This window comes from Vicugna pacos, chromosome 17 (assembly GCF_048564905.1).
Source record: "Vicugna pacos chromosome 17, VicPac4, whole genome shotgun sequence".
Lineage (NCBI taxonomy): Eukaryota > Metazoa > Chordata > Mammalia > Artiodactyla > Camelidae > Vicugna > Vicugna pacos.
In genome coordinates, this window is record NC_133003.1 from 28,048,254 (window position 1) to 28,072,648 (window position 24,395).

At 35.1% G+C, this 24,395-nt stretch overlaps 1 protein-coding gene across 30 annotated transcripts in view; it reads left to right on the forward strand.

The window, feature by feature from the left end:
- Positions 1-867: 867 nt before the first annotated feature.
- The window catches only part of SLMAP (sarcolemma associated protein), a 122,022-nt gene continuing 98,494 nt past the window's right edge, over positions 868-24,395 (forward strand). For all 30 annotated transcript variants that reach the window (XM_015236239.3, XM_015236231.3, XM_015236316.3 and 27 more), the window contains exon 1: positions 868-1,167. In XM_015236239.3, the coding sequence (XP_015091725.1) occupies positions 970-1,167 (198 nt within the window). In that variant the 5' untranslated portion in view covers positions 868-969. The remainder of the gene's footprint in view (positions 1,168-24,395) is intronic.

Genomic DNA, 24,395 nt, shown 5'->3' on the forward strand with positions numbered 1-24,395 from the left:
CACCTCCTTGTCCGTCGGGAGCTTCGGCTGCAGTCCCTGAGATGCGACCCTCGCGGAGGAGACCCTGAGAGGAGGCGGCCGGTGTGCTGAGCAGAAGACAGGAGCCCAGGAGCCCAGGCGTCCAGGGAGCAACTTCCTACCGGCCGAGACCCCGCAGCCTCCCCAGGGTCGCGCCTCGCTCGGTGCGCACCGGCCTGCGGAGCCGGATCCCCGCCCTGGTCGCGGGGACGCCCGCCAGGTGCCCCGGAGTCCCGCCCTGGCCGCTGCCCGCGCCCCCGCCGGTCCCCGCTTCTCGTGCCAAGAACCCCAGCCATCTCCGCCTCGGCTCGTGCTGGGGACGCCGTGCCACCTCCCGGGCGGCCTCCGCACAGGAGGGGCAATGCAGACTGTCCCGCTGGCAGTTTAGACCCCCTCGCCGCCCCCATCGCCTCTCGTCCCTCCACTCCCGAGGCCCTCAGAGGTGCTCAGCTACACCTTTCTTCCGCCCGAAAGGACCTTTCTGGCCTCACCGAACCGACCCTTCCTTCATGCTGCAGTGCTGCAACATTTCCGCCACCGAGGGGGAAGAGCGGCCGCGATCCCAAACAAAACACAAGAATTGGTGTGTGACTCATCTGCTTGGATACCTCCAGTCCCCAAACTGTCTTCCAGGAGTTTTCTTGGCCGAAGCTGTCCGATGTTTGAGCCTTTTCTTCCCAGGGAGGAAGATGGACTGAAAGCTTCCAGTTGGGGACTTTTTGTGATCAAGGCGCTGCTGGGTTTTAAAGGAGGTGATGGGGCTTGCGCTGGCTTGTCTTCCCACTCAAGTGAAGAGTTGCTGATGTTCACTGGTTATGCTTAGACAATGTGCAGTTTGCTTTAATTTAAAATTTTGGGGGGGATAGGGGTATAGGCTTGTGAAGGACAGTCCGGATCCGGTGGAACTCCTCTTTGTCCCTCGTAGGAGAGACACCCCTAAGTCTGTCCTCGATGCCGTCAGCCTTGGCCATCTTCACTTGCCGCCCGAACTCGCACCCGTTTCAGGAGCGTCATGTCTATCTGGACGAGCCCATTAAAATCGGCCGCTCTGTGGCCCGCTGTCGACCAGCTCAGAATAATGCTACCTTTGATTGCAAAGTGCTGTCAAGGAACCATGCTCTCGTCTGGTTTGATCACAAGACGGGCAAGGTAACGTCACTCCGTTGTCTAACAGTCTTTACTTTTCGTTTCCCTTTGCCCTTTCTGCATAATGTATGCAGGATGCCAGGGTCTGCACCCAGAGGAGACTTAGCAAGGCCAGAAACCAACTTTTTGTGTGCCTGGTTCTAGTGGAAATTTGACTGAGGTGGTTGAATGGAAAACAGAGGAGGTATTGTAATTAAATGCCTCGAGAGGGCGATGGCATCTTGATAACGTGGTCATTCCCAGTGAAATCCCAAACCCTAAATCGTTTTAGAAAACTAGATAGTGAAACTTGGCTTTTTGTTTTCAGTCTTTTTAGAAAGGTGAATTTGCAGTTCCGTGCTTGACGAAGCAAGCAGCAGTTCCTAAAGCAATGCAGGGAATCCTTCTCCAGTATTACATTGGGGCTGAAGTGTCTCAGTGGTGAGATGTAGTTAACACAGTAGTTTTTAGTTGAGTTCAGGTCAGGGCCTTTCTAGCAGAGACAATGTTTGTGTAAATTTACGCTTTTGAAAGATTTGATATTTGTTTATGAAGGAATAATTTGCAATTATCAAAGCTAATTTAATTAAGCAAGAACAATTGTAACTTTACATTTTCAGTTTTGTTTACAAGTTGGGTGAACATATACCAGTTCTTTTCGAAAATCACTTTTTGCTGTTCCCTGTAGCACTGATTGAGAATACTTAATGTGTACTTAACAGAGGTTATATTTAAAAATCAGTGTTAAAAATTAATTTTCTAAAATTGTATCCAATTCTGTCAGCTATTGCATTACCTAGATGTGATAGGATGAATTTAGTGCTCTTCATTTTAAGCGTGACCATTTTAGCATTTTTACGTTGCCATCCTGATTAACTATACATGTGAGTGCTTATATTTTAAGAGTACAAGAAAAAAATTGAGTAAGACCCTTTAATTTTTAAAACTCTTGTGTGTGGAGAATGTCCTAAAGAGCTCATTTTTGTGCTTAAACCTCAACTTTTAGTTAAGCTACCGAATCAGTTCCAACTTAGAGTTAAGTTATGTAAGACTAATAAGAATATCTCGGGTTTCACCTCCTGACTTTTTGCTCACTCTTTCTGAATTAAATGATTAAGTCTTTTTAAAAAAAAAGAATATGTCTTCTTTTAGAAGTGTTTTGAAATGAAAGAAAACTGAGCCTCAAAGGGAAAAGAGTACTTCTGTTCCTATTGAATTAAGGAATTATTATATAAATCATTTTTAAAAGAAAAGAGAAAAAGATTGCCCAAGTGCTGTGTGTTTGCATATTACCTATATCCTACTCTGTGTGTAGGATGAGAACTGAAAAGTGTGTTAATTTTTCTGTATAACATCAGATGCTCATTCACCTGTGGAACAGACCCTTTTTGTCCTCCCTAGAAACTAACGTTTGGGTGCCTGAAAGACCTCATAGATTACCCATAGTAATTTAAAGAACCATTCTTTACAGCAATCAAATTCAAGCATCTGTTAACTGCTAGTGCCTTAACAAGCTTTTACATTTTTGTCTTTTTTATGTCCCTTGGCAACAGTTAGGGTCCATCTTAATCAGATAATAGGTTTGCTTAAAGTACATACTCTGTAAATGCACGTTCTTTACTTTGATTCAGTACTCTAAGGAGGCCCAGATTTTTTCTTTTACTTATTTGAAAAATAGTGATTACATGAACAGTGTTTCTCATGCTTATGCTAAAACCCCCACAGTAGGTTATTTTGAGTTGACCAAGAATAGATCAATAGTGAGTGTTTGTTGTATAAATTGAGATAATATGTTAAAATTTTGAATGGAATTTGTTATTAGAAAACCTTTAAAAAATACACAGCATACTTCTACCATTTGAAGTCCACCCTTGCTTTATTAAGCTAAAACACACTCAGTATATGAAGCCTTTACTTTAGGTATAAATATAATTATTGATTATTATACCATATAATCTATTTAAAACAGGTAACCTGTCAGATCCTGCCAGGTAATCAAATTGTTTTAGAAGGTAACTATTTAAAATTTAGGTTTGGTGGGGAGGGTATAGCTCAGTGGTAGAGTGTGTTAGCTTAGCATGTACGAGGTCCTGGGTTCAATTCCCCAGTACCTCCACTAAATAAATAAAATTTATGTTTGAGCAAACAGTAGGCTTTTATTGAGCATCTGTTATGTGCCAGGTATCATGAAGTACACAGTTACACAGTTACAAAGAAAACCCACAGTTTGACCAGATACCATTTATTGTTTTCTCTGTGTGAAGTTTCCAATATGAGGATTTCTGCTATAATTGTATCATAACAAAAGTCCTTGGGGCCTAGTATATAATCCCAGCAAATTTCTTTGTACAACTCTCAATCCTTTCCGTCTGTAGGCATTGCTTCAGGCAAGGTTCTCCCCACCCCAACCTCTCTAAACCTCAGTTTTCTCTTCTGGGAATAATAGTAGGTTCTATTGTTAGGATTGAGATAATCATGCAAATCATTTATCACCCTATTCCTGGCAACCCTCCCACCCCCCTCTTTTTCCTGGCCCTTATTAAGGGCTCAGTACTTAGGGAGGAGGGTGTAGCAAGGGAAAGGGAACCATATAGGCAGCTCTTTGCAATTTGCTCTAGTGCTGTGGAATCTTAGGAAGGTAACAAGATGTTTTCTTTCATGTGATGGCATATATAAAAGTTTTTTAAAAACTGAAACATACAAAGTTGAAAACTTTGTCCAAGAACTTTGGCATTTTACCTGGGAGGTGGAAAACTGGGATAAATGCCTTTTGGTTGACTTTCAACTTGTGATTCTTTCATTCTGCATTGACCATTATTGGAGGACCATGAAAAGCTGGGAGAAGTAATAAACACTTCAAACTTACTGATTATTCAGGTAATACATGTACATTGTAGAAAATTGGCAAAATATAGGCAGATGGAAATCTGGGCGACACTTTTTATTGTTAAGTACATGGAATGTGTTACGGTATTTGAAAGCTGCCTGCTGGAGAGTGACAGGTTTGCCACGAAGTGGAATTTAATAAGCTTCCCCAGATCACCTCTTCAGGGATATAGCAGTTGGATATTGCTCTGTTTGGATTCTGGCCCTGTGTATCATCCTTCACTTCTTTTTAGAGGTCAAATTCTTTAATTAGATGGCAGGTAATAGAATGGTTATTAATCCTTCTGTTGACTCAAGGTACCACTGAACAAGCAAATCTACCCATAGGGTGGTTACAAAGAAGCAGTAGTCAGTAGACTGGCTCCTTCTGATTTGGTTGGCCCTATTTGATTTGAGGCTTTGTGGACAGGTGATAGTCTAGTAGTTGACACAGTAGTCTATTTGCAGTCTCTCTGTAGTTCCCTCAGTAGTAAGTAGTAGTAGTAGTAGTTGTCTACTTCCAGTTTCACTTTTTTTCTTGAATTCAGTGCATATTTTTGAGCACCTGTTCCATCATGATCTGTTTCAGTGGAGGGCATAGTGGTGGGTGGGGGCGGGGGAGAAAAAGACAAAAATTGGTAAGAAATTGTTACTCCTTTCTAGAGGCTTATCTTTTGGATAGAGAGAATGATTATACACCTTGAGAACAGTTGATTGAGATAAGATGGTATTATATAAGTTTAAATGACAGGAGAGTGATGGTGTTTGAATTAGACTTTAAAATAGGGGTAGACAGGTACAAGTTAAGAAAAGGTGCTTTTTTGGGTTCTGTTTGTGTATGAGGGGGTGAAGGTAGAATAAAAGAGACAAAAGCAGATAATTTCGAATGAGTTTAGCATCTTCCAAACACTGAGGAAACATTTTGTTGGATTAGAGGGTCTTTTTGGAGAGTAGCTATGGATGAACATTCATTGTATGTGATAGTTTCATGTTTGTGCCTTGCTTTTGTAATTAGTTGTCAGACCCTGAGGAGAAGATCTCTGCCTTATGTGCCTATTCCTTGTTATTTCATATAAAGTAGTTGTTGATTAACTGAGTAGATGATGTGACACCAGGTTGTGGAGTGTCTTTATTACCAAGCTAAGGACTTGGACCTATGGGCTGTGGAAGGCCTGGGAGAGGTCTGTGCAGAACATTGACATACCAAAGCCATTATTTAAGAGTGATAAAACAACAGTATACAGAGAGACCTAGAGCAAAGAAAGATGGGTAACTGTTAGTGTAACTAAACTTGCTGTGTACTATGTGCCATGCCCTGTTCTAAATGCTTTACATGTTAACTTATTTCACCTTAAATATCTGTTTAAGATAGGGATAGATGCTTACTTTTTCCACATTAACATATAAGAAAATTAAGACATAGATTAGACATTAAGTTAACTTGCTCAAGTACATACAGCTAGTAAATGGTGGAGCTGGGATTTGAACTGAGGTATTCTGACTTTTGAATTCAAATTCTTAACCACTTTGCTATTTTAAGGCTTTGTAACACTTTAGATATGATATCATTTTGTAAGGGCATGGACCAGGTTCACAGTAGGAATAAAAATGATTAAATGCCAGAAAATTTAAAAAACAACAGCAAAAAACAAGTGTATTAATTTGTCTATAAGGATTCAACGAAGAGAGAGTTTCCTGTATGGACCGGAGATTTTAGGGAAGGTTTCATGGTTGAGATGGTTTCATGGATGAGATGCAGTTTGATCTAGACCTTAGGACTTTTTGAATAGGGCAGAATCTCGATAGAGCCAGCCAGGAAAGGAGCTTTGTGTGGGAAAAATTGCTCAAGTAAAGGTTTAGACGTAGGAATGGTGTGGCACGTTCCAAGGACATTGCAAGAAAGTCATTGCAAAGGAGGAATCTCAGAATTTGACACCCAAGATTGTTTCTTCTTCCTCCCATGTGACTGCAGAGATTCTGGCCTCAGCTTTTGAGAGAGTGGCAGATCATACATTCATTGGTTTTGTTTATTTATATGTTGTTTCAACAGATACCCAATTTTTGTGTTGACTAGAAGTTAAAAAGGTCATTAAGAGCTGTTTTTTTCTGAGAAAGACATGTATTTGACACATTATGTTTAATACACGTTAACGTAAACATTGGCAGAATGCTAGGTTGTATATCCAAAGCAGATAATCATTTCCTTCTATGTTACTTTTCACAGTGATGGAAAGTTCATGAAATATTTTATCTATTATTTCAAGTTGTTAAAAATACAGATGGTATATCCATTTAAAATATTCTTGTTCTACTTAGTTATTAGACTTTAATTCTTAGATTAAATTTACCTTCTCAGGCTCTTGTTTGGTTTTCTCAAGTGGTATTTATGTTAGAGCTTAGTATATATTCTCGTTTATAAATGAGAAGGGTGTCTGTCATTTGGAGCTGTAAGTGAAAAGATTGTGAGATTGACTTAAAATTTTTTTCTTTGCTTTTTATTTTATTTTTTGTCCTTTTTATTTTTGGGAGCGGGAGGCAGTTAGGTTTACTTACGTATATATATATTTTTAATGGGGGTACTGGGGATTGAACCCAGGACCTCATGCATGCTAAGCATGCAGTCCACCACTGAGCTGTATCCTCCCTCCCAACCCCTGTAAGATTGGTTCTTAATGTATGTCAGTTACTTGAATCAAGAAAAATGGTGGCATTTGTTAGCTGCAGAAATGTTCTAAATGTTCTAAAGACTCTTTCCTGCCCATGCTTCTCTCACTACCGATTAATGAACAGTGTATATTCCTGCTCAAAATCTAGGTTGTTGCCCCATTGATTTCTAGCATGATATTCAAATCCTTCAAAATCTGTATCTCATTTCCTTTTTTTCCAGCTCCATTTTCTATTACGCTGTTTTCCCTTTGCCCCAAACTCTATGCAGTAGCTCCGCGACAGTGCTCACTGTTCCTAGAACAAGTGCCTTTTTTGCTGTTTTGTCTTCCAGAATGACCTTTCCCCTTCATCCCTTGAGGCCCAGTTCCAATGTGAAATCTTCCCTGACTCCCACTAACTGAAGAATTAATTGCTTCTTCCTCTATACTCCCATAGAACTTTATATATAATTTCATTATGAGACACAGACAGCAAAATAACTATGATGCAAATGTACTATTGCTCTGCCAGATGTGAGCTCTTGAGAGAACAAGGGAGTAGGCACTACATAAATGTTTGAATGAGTGAAATGTGAACAGTGGAGCAGTCTGTATTTCTGCAAGCCCTGAAGAGGGTCAAAGGACAGAAGGTCATTTGAGTTAGTTCTTAATTGGAGATCATAGACTTAATTTCCAATAGGTAGTCTTTGTGTAAATCATTACTTATTGAAAATTTGCAATGTGCAAGGTGCATTGTTAAGTGTTTTAGAATCATAGATGATCTTGTGGTTGGTGATACTAGTCTTGAACTATACATATATATCCATTCTTATGCAAAATAATACTTTTATTTTAAGGGTTTAATAATATTCAGAGTGCTTTCTTATTTCACTTGTTTTAGATAACCCAGGAGGTCAGTAGAGCAACTACAGACTGGATCCCTTTTATGAAAAAAGAGTTTGCTGTTAGAGGTTATTTTCACAAGGTCATCTGTTAGTAACTATGGTAGTTGGAACCAGAATCTAGATTGTTTTCCTCTGAAGTAAAAGCCAGTTGCTATACATTTATTCTGAACTATCTTATTATGGAATGAACAATTATTGTAATGAAAATCTGTCTTTGCTCTCTTGAAAGGTAATCTAAGCTATTATTTTCTGGTATACAACTAAAAAGCTTTTCGTATGACAGACTTTCAAAGACTGAGAGAATCTGAGTTAATTATTTCTCTGAGTCAACTAGTATTCTTTAAACATATCTCTACTACTATTAGCAATAAATATATTTTTTCTAGGTTTATGTTCAGGCAGCTGATTTGGATTTGAGTGTTTATGCAAGTGAATGAAACAGCCTTGGAAAAACTTGTTCGCCATGTAAATTTTTTATCTTTTAAAGAGAATAGCTGACAGATGTAAAGGAGAAAAAGTAGTTTATATAGGCACTTGAGAACATGGAAGCTTTTCGTAACTATACTGTATCCTTTGTCAAATATACCATTTGGGTTAGATTTTAAAGACATAAGAAACTGTGTTTTCTTATTTATTTGTAGGAAGATTTTATCCATACCTTCAGGCTTGTAGTTTTATCTACATTTTATAGCTGCTGACATGTTCTAGCTGATCCAAGTAGAAATGAATATCCAGTATGGACTTTCAAGCTATTCTTATTTTTTCACTTACACAAATGTGAATATAGTCTCATAAAAACTGAAGCAATAGGGAAGTATATGGAGAATATATATGTTCTCTTTTATATATCCTCTTCCCTTTCTCCAGAGTAACTTATTCATGGTTTGGTGTGTAATTGTCAGAACTTATCCTGTGCATTTGTCTACTTGGGTATGCAGATAAGTAAACTTTTTTGTTGTTGTTACTTTTTTTCTTAAGCTATTGGATCATAATTTTAAATGTACTTTTTAAAGTGAATTGTGTTAAGCTTACCTGAAATGTGTTAATATGCTCTGAGTTACTACCAGCATCCAGACTACTGTAAAATATTAATATTGTTTTATCGAGCACTTACCAGGTATATGCTGAGTTTTATGTACATTATCTGTAGGTAGTATTATTATCCTCAGGATGAGAGAGCTGAGGTTCAGAGAGGTGAAGGAATTTGTTCAGGGTTACACAGGTAGTAGGGAAGTCAGAATTCAGGTCCTTGTCATCTGATTGCAAAACGCATGCTCTTGATCACTATATTGCTTGCTACTTGAGCACCTCCACACTCTTAATCATCGTTATTCTCCTCACCAAGCTGTTAGTGAACAATAGGTCAAAACAAAAAAAAATACTGAAATAAAACCTTTATTGTCTATTAACTCTTAGATATTTTGGTAGCAAATTACTGTAGAATTTTAATTGATCAGTTTCTCAAACTATTTATTCATCATTTAAAATTTTACAATTTGAATAAAAGCTCTATATATAAAGATATTGGAATATCACTGTTCAGATACTATAATATACTAAAAAGATACCCTTTATTGGGCAATTGTTTAAATCTTTTTAAAAAATTTTTTTTGATTTTTTTTTTGGTTGGGGAGAGGTAATTAGGCGTGTTTGTTTGTTTATTTATTAGTGAACCCAGGAATGAACCCAGGACCTTGTATATGCTAGGCATGTGCTCTACCACTGAGCTACACCCTCCCCCCTTATTGGACAATTTTTAAAGACTATTTTTATTTGTTGAAATATTGTTGACTTATAATATATTTTTCAGGTGTACAACATAGTGGTTTACAATTTTTGAAGATTATACTCCATTTAAAGTTATTATAAAATATTGACTATATTCCTTGTGCTATCCAATATATCTTTGTAGCTTATTCTTTTAATACGTAATAGTTTGTACCTCTTAATCCCTTACCCCTATCTTTTCCATCTCCCCACTGGTAACCACTAGTTTGTTCTCTATATCTGTGAGTCTGTTTCTTTTTTGTTATGTTCACTACTCTGTTGGTTTTTTTTTTTTAGATTCTACATATTAGCGTTAACATACAGTATTTATCTTTTTCTCTGTCTGACTTATTTCACTAAGCATAATACCCTCTAGGTCCATCCATGATGTTGCAAATGGCAACATTTCATTCTTTTTTATGGCTAAGTAGTATTCCATTGTATGTATATACAGCACATCTTTGTGCATTCATTGTTGATGGACACTTAAGTTGCTTCCATATCTTGTCTATTGTAAATAATGCTGTTATGAACATTGAGGTGCATGTATCCTTTAGAATTAGTGTTTTCATGTTCTTCGGCCATATAGCCAGGAGTGGAATTGCTAGATCGTATGGTAATTCTATTTTTAGTTTTTTGAGGATCCTTCATACTGTTTTATACAGTGGCTACACTAATTTACAGTCCCACCAACAGTGTACAAGGGATCCCTTTTCTCCACATCCTTTGTTGGTTAATTTCTAAGTTTAGTATGTTTGGAGGTCGTATTTTAAATTATCTATCTATACTGACCCCCATAAATAAATCTAATTTAGAAAAATGAATATATTTTGTTATTTAGTTGTTTAAATATAGAAATATTAACCATATTATTAGATTTTAGTTATTAAGTTTCCTTCCACATAAAAAATTCAGGGATGGGGGAAGAATATAGCCTAGGCACTAGAGCACATGCTTAGCATACACAAGGTCTTGGGTTCAATCCCCAGTACCTCCTCTAAAAATAAATAAATAAACCTAATTACCTCCCTCCCCCTGAAAAAAAGAAATTCAGGGATAGAAATAAGACCATAGTGTATGTTACCGGTATAGCTGTGATAGCTATGTTGTAGAATAAAATTTGTAGTTTTGAATTTTTTGGGAAAAGTTTGTGTAGCAAAAAGGAATGTTATAGTTACTATATAACTCAGCAATTCTACTCCTAGGTATACACCCAAGAGAAATCAAAACATACATCCACACAAAAACTTGTATAGATGTTCATAGTCAAAAAAAGTAGAAATAACCCAATGTTCATCAACTGATGAATGGAAAAATAAAATGTGGTATACTATATAAAGGATTATTATTTGGCAATAAAAAGGAATGTAGTATTGATACACCTACAACATGATGAACCTTGAAAACACTCTGCTAAGTGAAGAAGCCAGACACAAAAGGCTATATATTGTTTAATTCTGTTTATATGAAGTGTGTAAGATAGGCAGATCCATAGAGAGAGAGTAGATTAGTGGTTGCCAGAAGCAGGAAGCAACAGGGAGTGTGATGGTTAATTTTATATGTCAACTTGGCCAGGCTGTGGTGTCTAGTTTTAGGTCAAATACCAGTCTGGATGTTGTTGTGAAGGTATTTTAAAAATGTGATTAACATTTAAAGCAGTAGGCTTTGAATAAAGCAGATTATCCTCCAGAATGTGAGTGAGCCTTATCTAGTTAGTTGAAGGCCTTAGGAGAAAAGACTGAGACTCTCCCAAAGAAGGAATTCTGCCTTCAGAGAGCCATCATCCTCAAGACAGCAACAGCAGTTCTTCCCTTCTCTAGCCTGCAGGCCTGCCCTGCAGATTTCAGACTTGACAGCCCCCATGATGTCATGTGAGCCAATTCCTTAAAATAAATCTCTCTTTGTATATATACACATCCTGTTGGCTCTGTTTCTCTGGAGAACCCCCAACTAATACATGGAGTGACTGCTAAACGGGTATGGGTTTCTTTTGGGGGATGATCAAAATGTTACAAAATTGATGGTGATGATGGTTGCACAGCTCTGAATTGTACACTTTCAATCAGTGAATTGTATGGTATGTGAAATATATCTCAAAAAAGCTCTTATAAAAGGAACATTAAATGGAGTCATAGTTTAGTGACAGCAGGTTAGCATGTAGGAAGTAGAACTATGTAAAGCTAGTTAGTGTTCAGTGTGGGTAGGATTAGCAGAGCAGCTTTTGAAGTACCATGTGACTTAATTTTTGTCACTACTTCCTTAGCATGAATATCTTACTCTTGTTTTGTTTTAATAAATTTAGTAGATGGAGAGTGCATTTCCAAATTTAACTAAATTTGTTGAATCAGGTCTAACCAAGAGTAAGACATTCACACTAAGGAAGTAGTGACAAAATTTTGTATTATTGAGAAAATGTAGTGCCAAACTCTTACTGTGGAAGTTGAGGGATGGTTGGAAATATACAGTTTAAAAGGCCCATGAACCTGGAAAGCTTAAGGTATTTTACTCTCCAGTGAATCTTTTGGGTATGCACACCCAGAGAGTGCAGTAAAATATTGTTAGAATGAATGATGTTGTCTTGACTTGAGGGAAGTATTTCATTTAAATTATAGTTGGATGTATACTGGGACCATTCCTAGTCTTTAACAAGTATCTGAGTGTCTCATGCATGCAGTGCAGTGTAGTGCCCATAGATAGTACTGAAGAACATAATTACAATACAAGTAAGGCCAACAGTAGAAGCATCTATGAATCATTGTTTCCAAGGAGCTAAGGGAATGATGTATTCCTTCCCCTAGGACTGGGGGCAGAAAGTATGGAAGGAATGAAGAGGGCTTCACAGAGAAAGTTGTTTTTAAGCCACTGTTTGAAGAGTGAGGGCTTTACTCTCTGGATAAAAAAGAACAGGGCATTCCAGCCCTATGTGTTAAAGACAGAAAAACCTGAAAGAATGATGTATTCTGGGAAATGCAAACCCAGAAATTAACAGAATTGAGAAGGGGAAAATAGAGCTGCTATCAAATCTTGGGGGTAGTTGAGCACCACTGGTAGACGTCCCAGGGGAGGCAGTGTGTCTAAAGGCTAAAGGTTCTAGAGTTGGACTAGTTGAGTTGGAATCCTGGCTCCACTACTTGCCAAATGTGTGACCTTGGGGAGTCTCTGCCTCAGTTTTCCTCATCTATAAAAGTATGCTAATAGTGGGATTCACCTCATAGGATTGTTGTAGAGATCATGAAAATTCATGTAAATCAGTTAGCAGTTTGGCATAGAGTAAGTACAAACAGTCCCTGACTTACAATAGTTTGACTTAAGATTTTTCGACTTCGTGATGGTATGAAAGTGATATGCATTCAGTAGAAACAGTACTTCAGATTTTGAATTTTGATCTTTTCCTGCAATATGTAGTACAGTACTTCCTTGTGATGCTGGGTGGTGACAGCAAGCTGTGGCTCCTGGTCAACTATGCAATCACAAGGGTAAACAACCAATACACTTACAACCATCTATACCTGTACAACCATTATGTTTTTCACTTTCAGCATAACATTCAATACATTATATGAGAGATTCGACGCTTTATTATAAAATAAGCTTTGTGTTAGATGATTTTTCCCAACTGTAGGCTAATATATATGTTTTGAGTACATTTAACATAGGCTAGACTAAACTATGGTGTTTGGTAGGTTAGATGTATGAAATGCGTTTTCAACTTATAAAGGGTCTGTCTGTTGGGATGTAACCCCATCGTAAGTCTAGGAAGATCTGTACTCAGTTACTTGTGACTACTTTAATTTTTCTTTACTGTTTTAGTTAGTGTGTTTGCATAGTAAGACCTATGTGCTTATTTCCCGTTAGTGTGCTTTTTCATTGTTAAAAAGATTCATTGGTGAATAAAGTTAATATCTTAAGCATCCCAGGTTCAGATGGAACTTATAAACTGTTTCTTTCCAACTATTTCTCAACTCCACATTAAGACTTTGGCATTACAGCTTCTCAATAATATCAACATTTTGTTACTACTTTCTTAGTGTGAATGTCTTACTCTTGCTTAGACTTTTTTTTTCTTAAGTATATATATATATATTTTTTATTGAAGTATAGTCAGTTCACAGTGTGTCCATTTCTGGTGTACAGCATAATGCTCCAGTCATATATGAACATACATATATTTGTTTTCATATTCTTTTTCACTATAAGTTACTACAAGATATTGAAAATAGTTCCCTGTGCTATACAGTATAAATTTGTTGTTGGTTAGACTTTTGTCTCAACAAATTTAGTTACTTCAGCCTTTGAGAAGCTTATTTAGAGTTTAATTGGGAAGCTAAACTAACCCCGAAAAGAACTAGGAAAGAATTAAGTTCTAAATGGGATTAAGAGCCCTATGTGATGAAGGTGGAAAAGACTTGAATTGGATCTTGAGGATTTAGGGTAGAAAATAACAGCTGTCCTTGGTATATAAAGGTCTGCGTAAAAGGCTTAAGGCTAGACGAATGGTCCGAAGGCAGGTGTATGTTACGGAACCCTGCTACTGGATTGACCGGGTAGTTTAGGTTAAATGGCAGAGGTGAACTTGAGGTAGCTTCCCCTTCAGGAAGGATTTGGAGGCACAAAGATTGATTGGGCAATAGGGCAGAAACCTTCAGGGAATCAAGGCCCAATCCCTGGGATTAAGAATCTTGGATTTGTAATTTTGGAGAAAGTCAGGCCTCCCCTTAATCCAGCCAAATAGCCCCAGTAACTAAACTGGTACGTTCTATAGTGGGATATGAAACGCCCATCTGCTTTAATATACTGACTTCATAATATAGTGATTGGAAAGTGGTAAGGATTAGATTCATAGTGAGTGGACAAAATTTAAAGTTTCCAAAGTATGATTTCTTGTTTTCAATATTTCTCTCTCTTGGCATATTAAGATATTGCACTTACGTGCCTCATTTTAAGGTGTATTTTTTGTCAGTCATTTTAAATTCTGAATACACTCATTTAAATACCATTTCTGATATTGCCAGAAGTATAGATTTACTATTTTGAATGAAAATGAAATGAAAGTTACAGCTTAGAGGGGAAGGGTATATAGCTCACTGGTAGAGTGCATACTTAGCATGCATGAGGTCCTGGGTTTAATACCCCGTACCTCCATCAAAAAATAAAAATAAATAAATAAAATAAATTAGAAACTTAGATCACTGATTAAAAAACTTCTCTTCTAATAAAAGCATGTAATAGTATAATATAACTGTTTTGATAAACAATTTAACATTGTTATGATGCGAAACTTGTGTATACCTGGTGACCCAGCAGCTCTTCACCTGGGTATGTACTCTAGAAAAACTTTTTTTATAAATCTATATCAGGAGACTTGTTCACGCATGTTTGTAGTAACATTTTTCCATAATAGCAGAAACTGGAAATGATCCAGATGTCCATTGACAGAAATCTTTAAAATTTACACCATGGAATACTGTACAGGAATGAACATGAATGAACAACAGCTGTGTATATCAGTGTAGATGAATCTGAGAAATTCTGAATGAAAAAAGCAAGTTGCAGAACAATACTGAAATTATGATGCTAGTTAGTATAAAATTTAAAAATCACAGTACTCATTCATATATCTATTTTGCTACATATATAGTAGTAGAATAGTAAATGTATTTCCTTGTGAGGGAGGCAGCGAGTAAATACAAAAATAGCTAAATTTTACGTAATATATGCTGGAAAGTGTTTCAGATACTTAACAAATATATACTTGTTTAATTCTCATAATTAAATGAGTACCTGTTGTGAAGCAGGGACTATTATTCCTCTCATTTGTAAATAAAGTAACTTATAAATAAGAGTGCGTAAAACCTTAACTTCCCCAAATCACACTGCTAATAAGTAGTAAACCTTGTAATCAAACCCACTCTTAACTCTTAAGCATATTGCTTGTCCCATGGGAGGGGCAGAGAGAGGATTCTCAAGGTAGTTATGTACATGGATATTTCTCTTATTATTCTTTAGTTCTTATTCATATGTTTATGTTTTTTATATGTATTAGCTATTCAATTAAAATTAAAAAAAAATTAAAATGTCAAGACATGTGAAATGTGATATAGGAAACACACCCCTAAACTGTACCCCAAATGAAAAGTTAGGAAGTCAACACTTAATTTTCTCTAGCATGTTTCTAGATACTAATAAATGATGAAATATTAAAAAAATACAGATGATGTGTTATTAATGTTTTATATCCTGATGTGGGTGATAGTTAAAAGAATGTGTTGGCTTAGTGGTGATTCATCAAGCTGTACACTTCTGATTTGTTCACTTCTTTGTTGGTATTCCATACTTTAATAACTTCTTTATAATACAAATGTCAGATAAGATTTTTAAAATTCTGAAGATTTCTTATTGCAGCTACATAATGTATATTTTTCTTAAGATGATCACAAGGGGATTATAAGATGAGTTATAAAGAAAAGGGGCTGACTTTTTGAGATTCTGCTTCAATGTAAAGTCTTAGATAAAGAATGAGGAAGCTGTCTACATACTGAAAGGGAAAATTCTCCAATCTATGTATTGTCAAACAAAATGCATAACAAAACAACATAACAAACAAAGCATAGGACAATGTATATAATAATCTACCTGTTGTACAAAGGAGGGAAAGTAAGAATCTGTATTTGTCATTTATTTGTTTATGCATAAAGAGATCTGGAAGGATACATCGGAAATTAGTAACTATGATTACCTGGGAGTGGGGACTGGAATAAGGAGATAAGGAGGCAGGGAGGCTTTTCAGTGTATATACCTTTTTAGTTCTCTTGGAACCATGCAACTACACTACCTACTCTAAATAAATCAACAGCAATTTATTAATTTAAAAAGAAAGTATGTTTAGGTTGGCTCTTTTAGGTAGATTCAGCTTTATGTCCTTGTATTTTGAGACACATTTATTTATTTGTTGGCTATAGGATGTTCATTTCAAGGAGATTTGGTTTTATAATATCTTGAAATAGAGAAAATTTGAGAATACTATACAGTTGATTAATAAGGGCTTATGTTCAAAGAGGACTTTTTCAGTTAAATTTAAATCTTTCCAGAGTCTCTCCTTTTCCAGTGTTATTTCAGTTCTTTTTTGATTACCTCCTGCGTCTTTTAGATATTGTATACATATACTAGAACTTTCCTGTTAATAAGGAGGCTTTTAAAAATAATATATTATGTTTAAACAGTTGTATAAGTTAAAAACTGCTTTGGTACTATGACTTTCTAAGGCTGCTTAACTTAAACACTAACTTTTCCTATTTTTTATTTTAGGTGGCCAGAGTGTTCCTTTTTTTCTTTTTAAAATTTGTTCTTTTAAGACACATTTTATGTGCATGATAAAAAATACTCTTTAAACGAAAATCTCCAGAAATTGAAATGGAGATTAATAACATAAATCTGTACTATTTTAAGGAAGTTTTTAAATCCGCTTGCTTAAAAACTGGTCAAAAATTAAATTGAAATAAAGAGTTGTTATTCTTTTGTCGAGATAGTGAAAGAAATATAATATGCAACCTCAGCTGCATATTAGAGTCATCTGGAGCCTTTAAAACACATTGATGCCTAGTCTCAATCCCCCAGAGTTTATGATTTAATATTTATAAATTATTCATATTTTAAAAATCTGTACATTGTTAATATCTATGAAGATGATGTTGGCAGCATGACTGTACTAATTTGAGGGAATACTGAGAAGTGAAAATACATTAACATAGCCGTACATCTCTGTAGTAAGTGGACTAAGGTGACAGTTTTTGTTCTAGGCATTTATTTTCCTATTTAGATTCCTGATATTAGCTAAAAAAAACAAAAAAACAAAAACCCTACTTAAAAGAAAAAGCAATACCCATATGATCCAGCAATCACATTCCTGGGCATATGTATTTGGAAAAAACTCTAATTTTAAAAGATACACTCACCCCGAAGTGTTCATAGCAGCACTATTTACAGTAGCCAAAACATCGACAGATGATTGGATAAAGAAGTTGTGGTGTGTGTGTGTGTGTGTGTGTGTGTGTGTAATACTACTCAGCTATAAAAAGGAATGAAATAATGCCATTTGCAACAACATCAATGGACCTAGAGATTATATTAAGTGAATTAAGTCAAGACAGAGAAAGACGAATATCATATAATATCTTTTATATGTAGAATCTAAAAAAGTGACACAAATGAACTTATTACAAAACAGAAACAGACTCACAGACATACAAAACAAACTTATGATTACCAAAGGGGAAAGCATGGGGGAGGGATAAATTAGGAGTTTGTGACTAGCAAATACACACTAATATATACAAAACAGATAAACAAGGTCCTACTGTACAGCACAGAGAACTATATTTCAATAGCTTGTAATAACCCATAATGAAAAAGAATATATATGTATAAGTAACTGAATTACTATGCTGTATACCAGAAACTAACACAACATTGTAAGGCAACTATACTTCAATTAAAAAAAAAACTGGAAAAAAAACATTAAATTAAATAATTTAAAAATACAAAAAAACCCACACATGCAGAATATCCTGTGTGATTTTTTTGGGCTAGTGATGTTTGTAAACTACCCATACAGATATTATAGTGAAGTGTACTTGTAAAGTGAGTATGTAACTCATTTTGAAGTGCTGTTATAGTTTTAGGTGCTTTGGAATAAAAATAGTATCACTGTTTAGGAAAATCTGAAAGACTGAGACTGTTGGTAGTATTAACTTAATGTTAAAATTTCTGTTCCTGTCACCTATGTGGTTTTTAGTGCAGGTATTCCAGTGTGGAATAACATGCTGGCAAGATTTAGCAATCATAAGCATTTACTTGATTTCAGAGATTTTGAAGTACATCTCTTAATCTGTATAGATTTGGGATTACACCAGTTGTATTTATGCCGTAGTTTCCTGACACCCCAAGGGAATGAGTTGTTTTAGAAAATGAGATTTTCTGATGAGTTGAAAATTTATACCTTTTGCATCCAAAAAATTTTTGGATGGAAATTTTTCTAAAGTGATTAAACGTTCCCTTGTTATCTTGAATGGCGTAAAGGACATAAGCTTTTCTTAATGACCTAGTTGTATTTACTAATATTTAGAGGCATTAGAGGTTATAAGTTTTTTATCTCAGTGCTAAGTGATGTTAGAGTAGCAGTTTAAAAATTACTGAATTGTGCATTTTTATGTGTTGGTTCTCCTGGGTTATTTGTGTTTTCTGTGTCAGCCATTCCTATAGAAACTGTTTAGGAACAAAATCACTAAACATATGTAAATATGAACCTGTGAGGAAGCATGTGAATTTTCAGTGCGTTGACTTGGACATCTGCCCCCACACTTCTCTTTCCTTTCTGGTTATCAAGTTAATATGTGGCAAGTAAAGTGATATTATTGGAATCTTTGATAAATATATTGTGAAACCTTTTAGAAAAATGTTAAGATATTTTACCTAAGATCAGGTATACAAATGGCCATAGGATCACTTTAGCTTTTCTTTACAGTATGTTATTTTGATTTCTTCAACTTTTAGAAAATTTAACAGTATAATTTGTTTCTATATGACATTTTCAAAAATTTTAGTAACTGTGTAGCTTCATTTATTGGAAAATACATGATAGGTACCTTTATAATTCTCTCAGCAAACATTTATCAGTCTTCTACTGCTGTGTGCTAGAGATGAAAAAATAAGTATCTATCTTCTTAAAGTCATAAGTCTATTTGAATAAGACAATAAAAAACCTTTAGTCACATGCCTGGGTATTATGATATTATAGAGGAGAAATAACTAATTCAGTGTGTTGATTAGCTTATGCTGCTTATACTGTGGTGATAACCCCAAGACCTTAGTGCCTTGTAACAACAAAGATATATTTCTTTCTTATGTTAAATGTTTAGGTAGATGGGAGCTCCATCCACAGTTGTTCTTTCTGGGATTTAGGTTGAAGGAGCAGCTCCTATCTGGGACATGCATGTTCTGGTAGTAGAAGAGCTATGCAGAGCCATGGAATTGCAGTTCAAGCAAGTTTCTGCTCAGAAATAGTACATATCACTTCCACTCACATTTCATTGGCCGAAGCAGGTCACTTGGTCAAGCATGACACAATTGGGCAGGGAAGTATAATTAATATTCATTTAGGAAAAAATCAGTGGAATAACTGAGTATAGTCATACATTCTACTACAGTCAGCTTACTTCCCAACTCAAAGTGAAAATTATGTAGCCTTGGAAATGATCAAAGAAGAATACATTTTTAGCAAAAATAAAATTTTACAGTCCCTTATGAGTATTCTAATGTCCATAAGATAAATGGTTTATATCTCTCAAAGAAGAGAAAACTAAGGCAAAAAGAAATTATTATCTGAAGTATTGTTCTTTTTATGAGAGATAGAACACTCTACCATTAATACACTAGTTAGTGTCTTCCCCTCCTCCTCCCAATATTTAGTATCTTTTGTGATTAACTCTGCCATTGAGTAATGGGGCTTAGTCATAAGTGATTTTTGTCCCCAAACATCTATTCAAACTACTTTATCTTGCCTATTCATTTGCCTTGTCATGGTCTGAATCTATATCAAATCACATTTTTAAATAAAACATTGGGATAGATTAGTTCATAGGGTCAAACATTAAAGTATGTATGTACGTATTTATTATTGAAATATAGTCGATTTACAGTATTAGTTTCAGGTGTAAGACATAGTGATTCAAAATTTTTATAGTTTATACTCCATTTAAAGTTACCAGAAGATATTGGCTCTATTCCCTGTGCTGTACAGCATATCCTTGTAGCTTATTTATTTTATACATAGTAGCTTGTACCTCTTAAACCCCTACTCCACTTTCTCCCACCTTCCCCTTCCTTGTTGGTAACAACTAGTTCTCTGTATCTGTGAGTCTGTTTATGTTTGTTATATTCATTCGTTTTATTTTTAGATTCCACATATAAGTGATAACATACAGTATTTGTGTTTCTCTCTCTAACTTATTTCACTAAGTGAAATACCCTTTAGGTCCATCCATGTTGTTGGAAATGGCAACATTTCATTCCTTTTTTTTATGGCTGAGTGGTATTATGGTGTGTATATATACCACATCTTTATCCATTCATCTGTTGATGGACACAAGTTTTCTCCATATCTTGATTGTTGTAAATAATGCTGTTAAGAACATTGGAATACATGTATCTTTTTGAATTCGTGTTTTCATTTTCTTTGGCTATATACCTTGGAGTGGAATTGCTGGATCATATGGTAGTTCTATTTTTAATTTTTTGAGGAACCTCCATACTGTTTTACATGGTGAATGCACCCATATACATTCCCACCAGCAGTGTACAAGGGTTCCGTTTTCTCAACATCTATGCTAACATTCATTATTTGTGGACTTTTTGAAGATAGCCATTTTGACAGGTGTGAACTGATGTCTCATTGTGGTTTTGGTTTGCATTTCTCTTATGATTAGTGATACTGAGCATCTTTTCATGTGTCTGTTGGCCACCTGTAAAACATTAGAGTATCTAAAATAGAGAGTGACATAAATTAAATAGCATTTGCTTATTGGGCATCTCTTTATTAAGCATCTCCTATGTGGCATGTTTGCTAGCCCCAAGAGATACAGGGATGAAAGGATATGACCCTTACTTTTAGAGATTCTGCATAAGTGAACACGTCTACAGATAATTACAATACAATGAAATAATTGCTAAGAGAGATCCTATTCAAGTGAACTGCAGTAGAAATGTTGAGGATGGAATGACCAATTAAGAAGGCAATGAAGAAGGGAATAGAAAGGCTTCTCTGGAGGTGACATCTGTAACAAGTCTTGAAAGAAGAGCAGGTTTTAGCATGGAAATGAGGGGGAAGTACATTTTAGGCAGCATTAATAAATAGCATGAGTGATAGATTTATTAGTACTGATAGGAATTATTTTGTGTGATTTTGTGTGATATCATTAGGGGAGGAACAGAGTATGAGGCGGAAAAGGTAGTTTAGGACTAAGTTATGAAGGATTTTAGTGTCAGGCTGCTTTTTTCCTTTAGGGCAAGTGGTGAGGAGTTCCAAAAAAATTTTAAGTGATAGTATCATGTGGTTAGATCTTTGTTTGTAGAGCAGCAGTCTTGATAATGTGGAAGACACTGGAATTGTGCTTAGAGGCAAGGAGACCCAGTAGAATGATATAGTAGAAAGGACAGTTAGAGATAAATTCCTGGAGTGCAACCAAGTTATCTGAGTTGAATGAGACAGACTTGGCAGTCATCAACCAATGCAGTGAAGGCTGTAGGAAATACTCCCAGGGAAATTTGTACATCTCTAGAAAAGTAGAAGCTAGGAAAGAACCCTGGAGATGATCAACGTTTGAACTACTGTCAGGGAAAAAGAAAACAGTTGGAAGAACAACTAGAGAGGTAGGAGGACCAGGAAAGATTAGATTTGTGAAAGACAAGGCAGGGGAGAATTTTTGAGAAGATACTCAAATGTCACCTTACAAGAGATGAAAGTTGTCCTTGAATTTGGTGGGTCCGAATCTCATCAATGATTTGAGGGCTGTTCAGAGTGGTGGGTATGGAAGCTAACTGGCAATTTAAGAACAGCTCTGAAAGTGCTTGACTGAGTGGGTGCACAGGCTAATTAAGGGCATTTCCATATGAAACATATGTGTGTGTATACTTAAATGGTGATAATTTTTTCCCTCCAGTTTTAATTTTTGCTACTTCCGGGGAGACTGGTGGTTTCTTACATGCTTTAGGGGAAAATGTGAAATAAGAAAAGCCATATAGGTCAGACACTCCCTATCTATATTAATTTTTTGATAGACTTAAATATAAGTTGAAATTTTATTGAGTTAAATATAATTTGTACAGATGCAACATGTCAAAAATATATAGAAATGGTAAAACTTTGCAATTCCACCCAAATAAGAAATTGCTTAATAGCCATAGATGATATTCTGTACTACTTTTTTGATGTTATGAGTTTTTAAAGCTAGAAATTAAAAAAAAAAAAGCTAGAAATTTATCTTTGTATTCCTGTTGGTAGAAAAAAAGTACTTTTATGCAGTTTGTGTATATATGTGTGTAAATGTGTTTGTGTGTGTACAGCTGGATATATGAATACATATCTAGCTCTTACTATGTCCAAAGAACCTGAATGAGAGACTCTCTCAGGACTGCTTTAAAATGGGGATGATTGAGAGTTATTTTACATTTAACCAAAATTAAATGTTTTGTATAAATTTTATAATATTGAGCAGAAGGTTAAATGTTTTAGTAGCCATCCTGACAAACATATACCTTTAAAAGAATGGTTATAGGAATTTATAGACTAAGGTTTAAAAAAAAAAGTGAAATGCCATGGTAAAATTTGAATATTTTTGTTTTAGAGATAAGTTTTGTGAATTATCAAATTCTGTTACTTTTTATATTACTTTGATAACATTTTCTATTTATATAATTTTATAATAGTTTTGTATTCTTGTTTTTCTGGTAGGTGCTGAATATTTGACTATTTATTACAATGTACTTTCAACATTGAGTAAAAATGAAGATACCAAGGAATTATTATTTAAACATGTATGACTAATAAGTCTCTGAATTTATGTTATGTAAAATGAAGTTATGTATGTGGAGCTGTTTTATAAACGAAATGGTTAGAAACTAGTTAATTTTAAATATAGTGGAAATACTTAAAACTCACTCTAAATTTAAAGGAAAAACATAGTAAGTTACTTTGGAGCAAAGAGGTCAAATAAAATATTTTCAGTTTCAGAGAGTTATATCCATGAATGTCAAGATAATAAAGATATACTGAAATATATATTTTAAATACACTTTATGAGTTCCAGGATGGAAAAACTTACTTTGAGCAAGGGGGAGGGGAAGAAGGAGATTTTGAAGGAATGATTTTTTAGGTGTTTGGCCCAGTATAAGTATATAAGCAGCAGTCTTACTTTATAAAAAAAGTACCATTTTATTTAGCATGTGTTGCAGTTCTGAACCTTAGTACTTTTTGACTTGCACAATGTTTTCTATTGTAAAGCATGTATGTCAAAACCCAGAATTTGCACTGTCACTTCCTTAGTGTAAATCCGGCTCGGCTAAGATAGTATGCCTGAAACAGAGTGTAAATATCTTAGGGTCTTGAAAAACAATTTGAGAACGAAAAATAGTGAAGGTATGGTAAATTTTCTAATTCATGACTATTTAAAAGTTCATTTCAGTATTTTCAGTATAATTTTCAAAAAACTATCAAATGAACTCCTGTATCAACAGAAAATGCCAAAAATTGCTTAAGTTTTGTTTTGTTTTGTTTTGTTTTTGGCATAGCATCAAGTTTGCTCAGGTTAAATATTCAAAAATTATGTTTTAATGAATAATAGAAATCTCTCATCCTTGAACCAATTTATATTCTTTACTAGATTTTAGGGTTGAAACTGAACCATGTAAAGACATACATGTTTATTAATGGAAAGCAAAGCAACATTTCATCTCAAAATTTGCTTGATATTTTAGATTCAAATAAAGTTCTTAGAGGTAAGTCTAAAACAGTATTGAGAGATGAGAACAGTAATGTGAGGTATAACAGGATGTGTTAGTGGGCTGTCTTTTCAGTGTGTTCAAAAGGAATTGTTTAAACTTGAACTACAGCTTTAATTGAATGTCTATGGCCTGCAAGTATCTTTTAAAAAGAAATGTGAGGTGAAATGAACTAACTAGTGACATTTGTCATTATTCTAACAATAGAGTACTTTGATTTAAAGAATAACATTCTGTAATAATTGTGTTGATAAAATATTTAAGTGCAACCTTCTTAGTGACATTTTTATATAAAATACCTTTTGTTTTGTTGGTATTGATTTTACTATTTATGTGACAGATATAGAAACATTTCATACATGTATGCTTTAAAATAAGATGTCTTTTTTTTTTAATTGAGGTAATTTAGTTTTTAACATTGTGTATTTCATGTGTATAACATTATATTTTTATTTCTGTATACACTACAGTGTGCTAACCACCAAAAATTTAGTTTCTGTCTGTTACCATACAATTGACC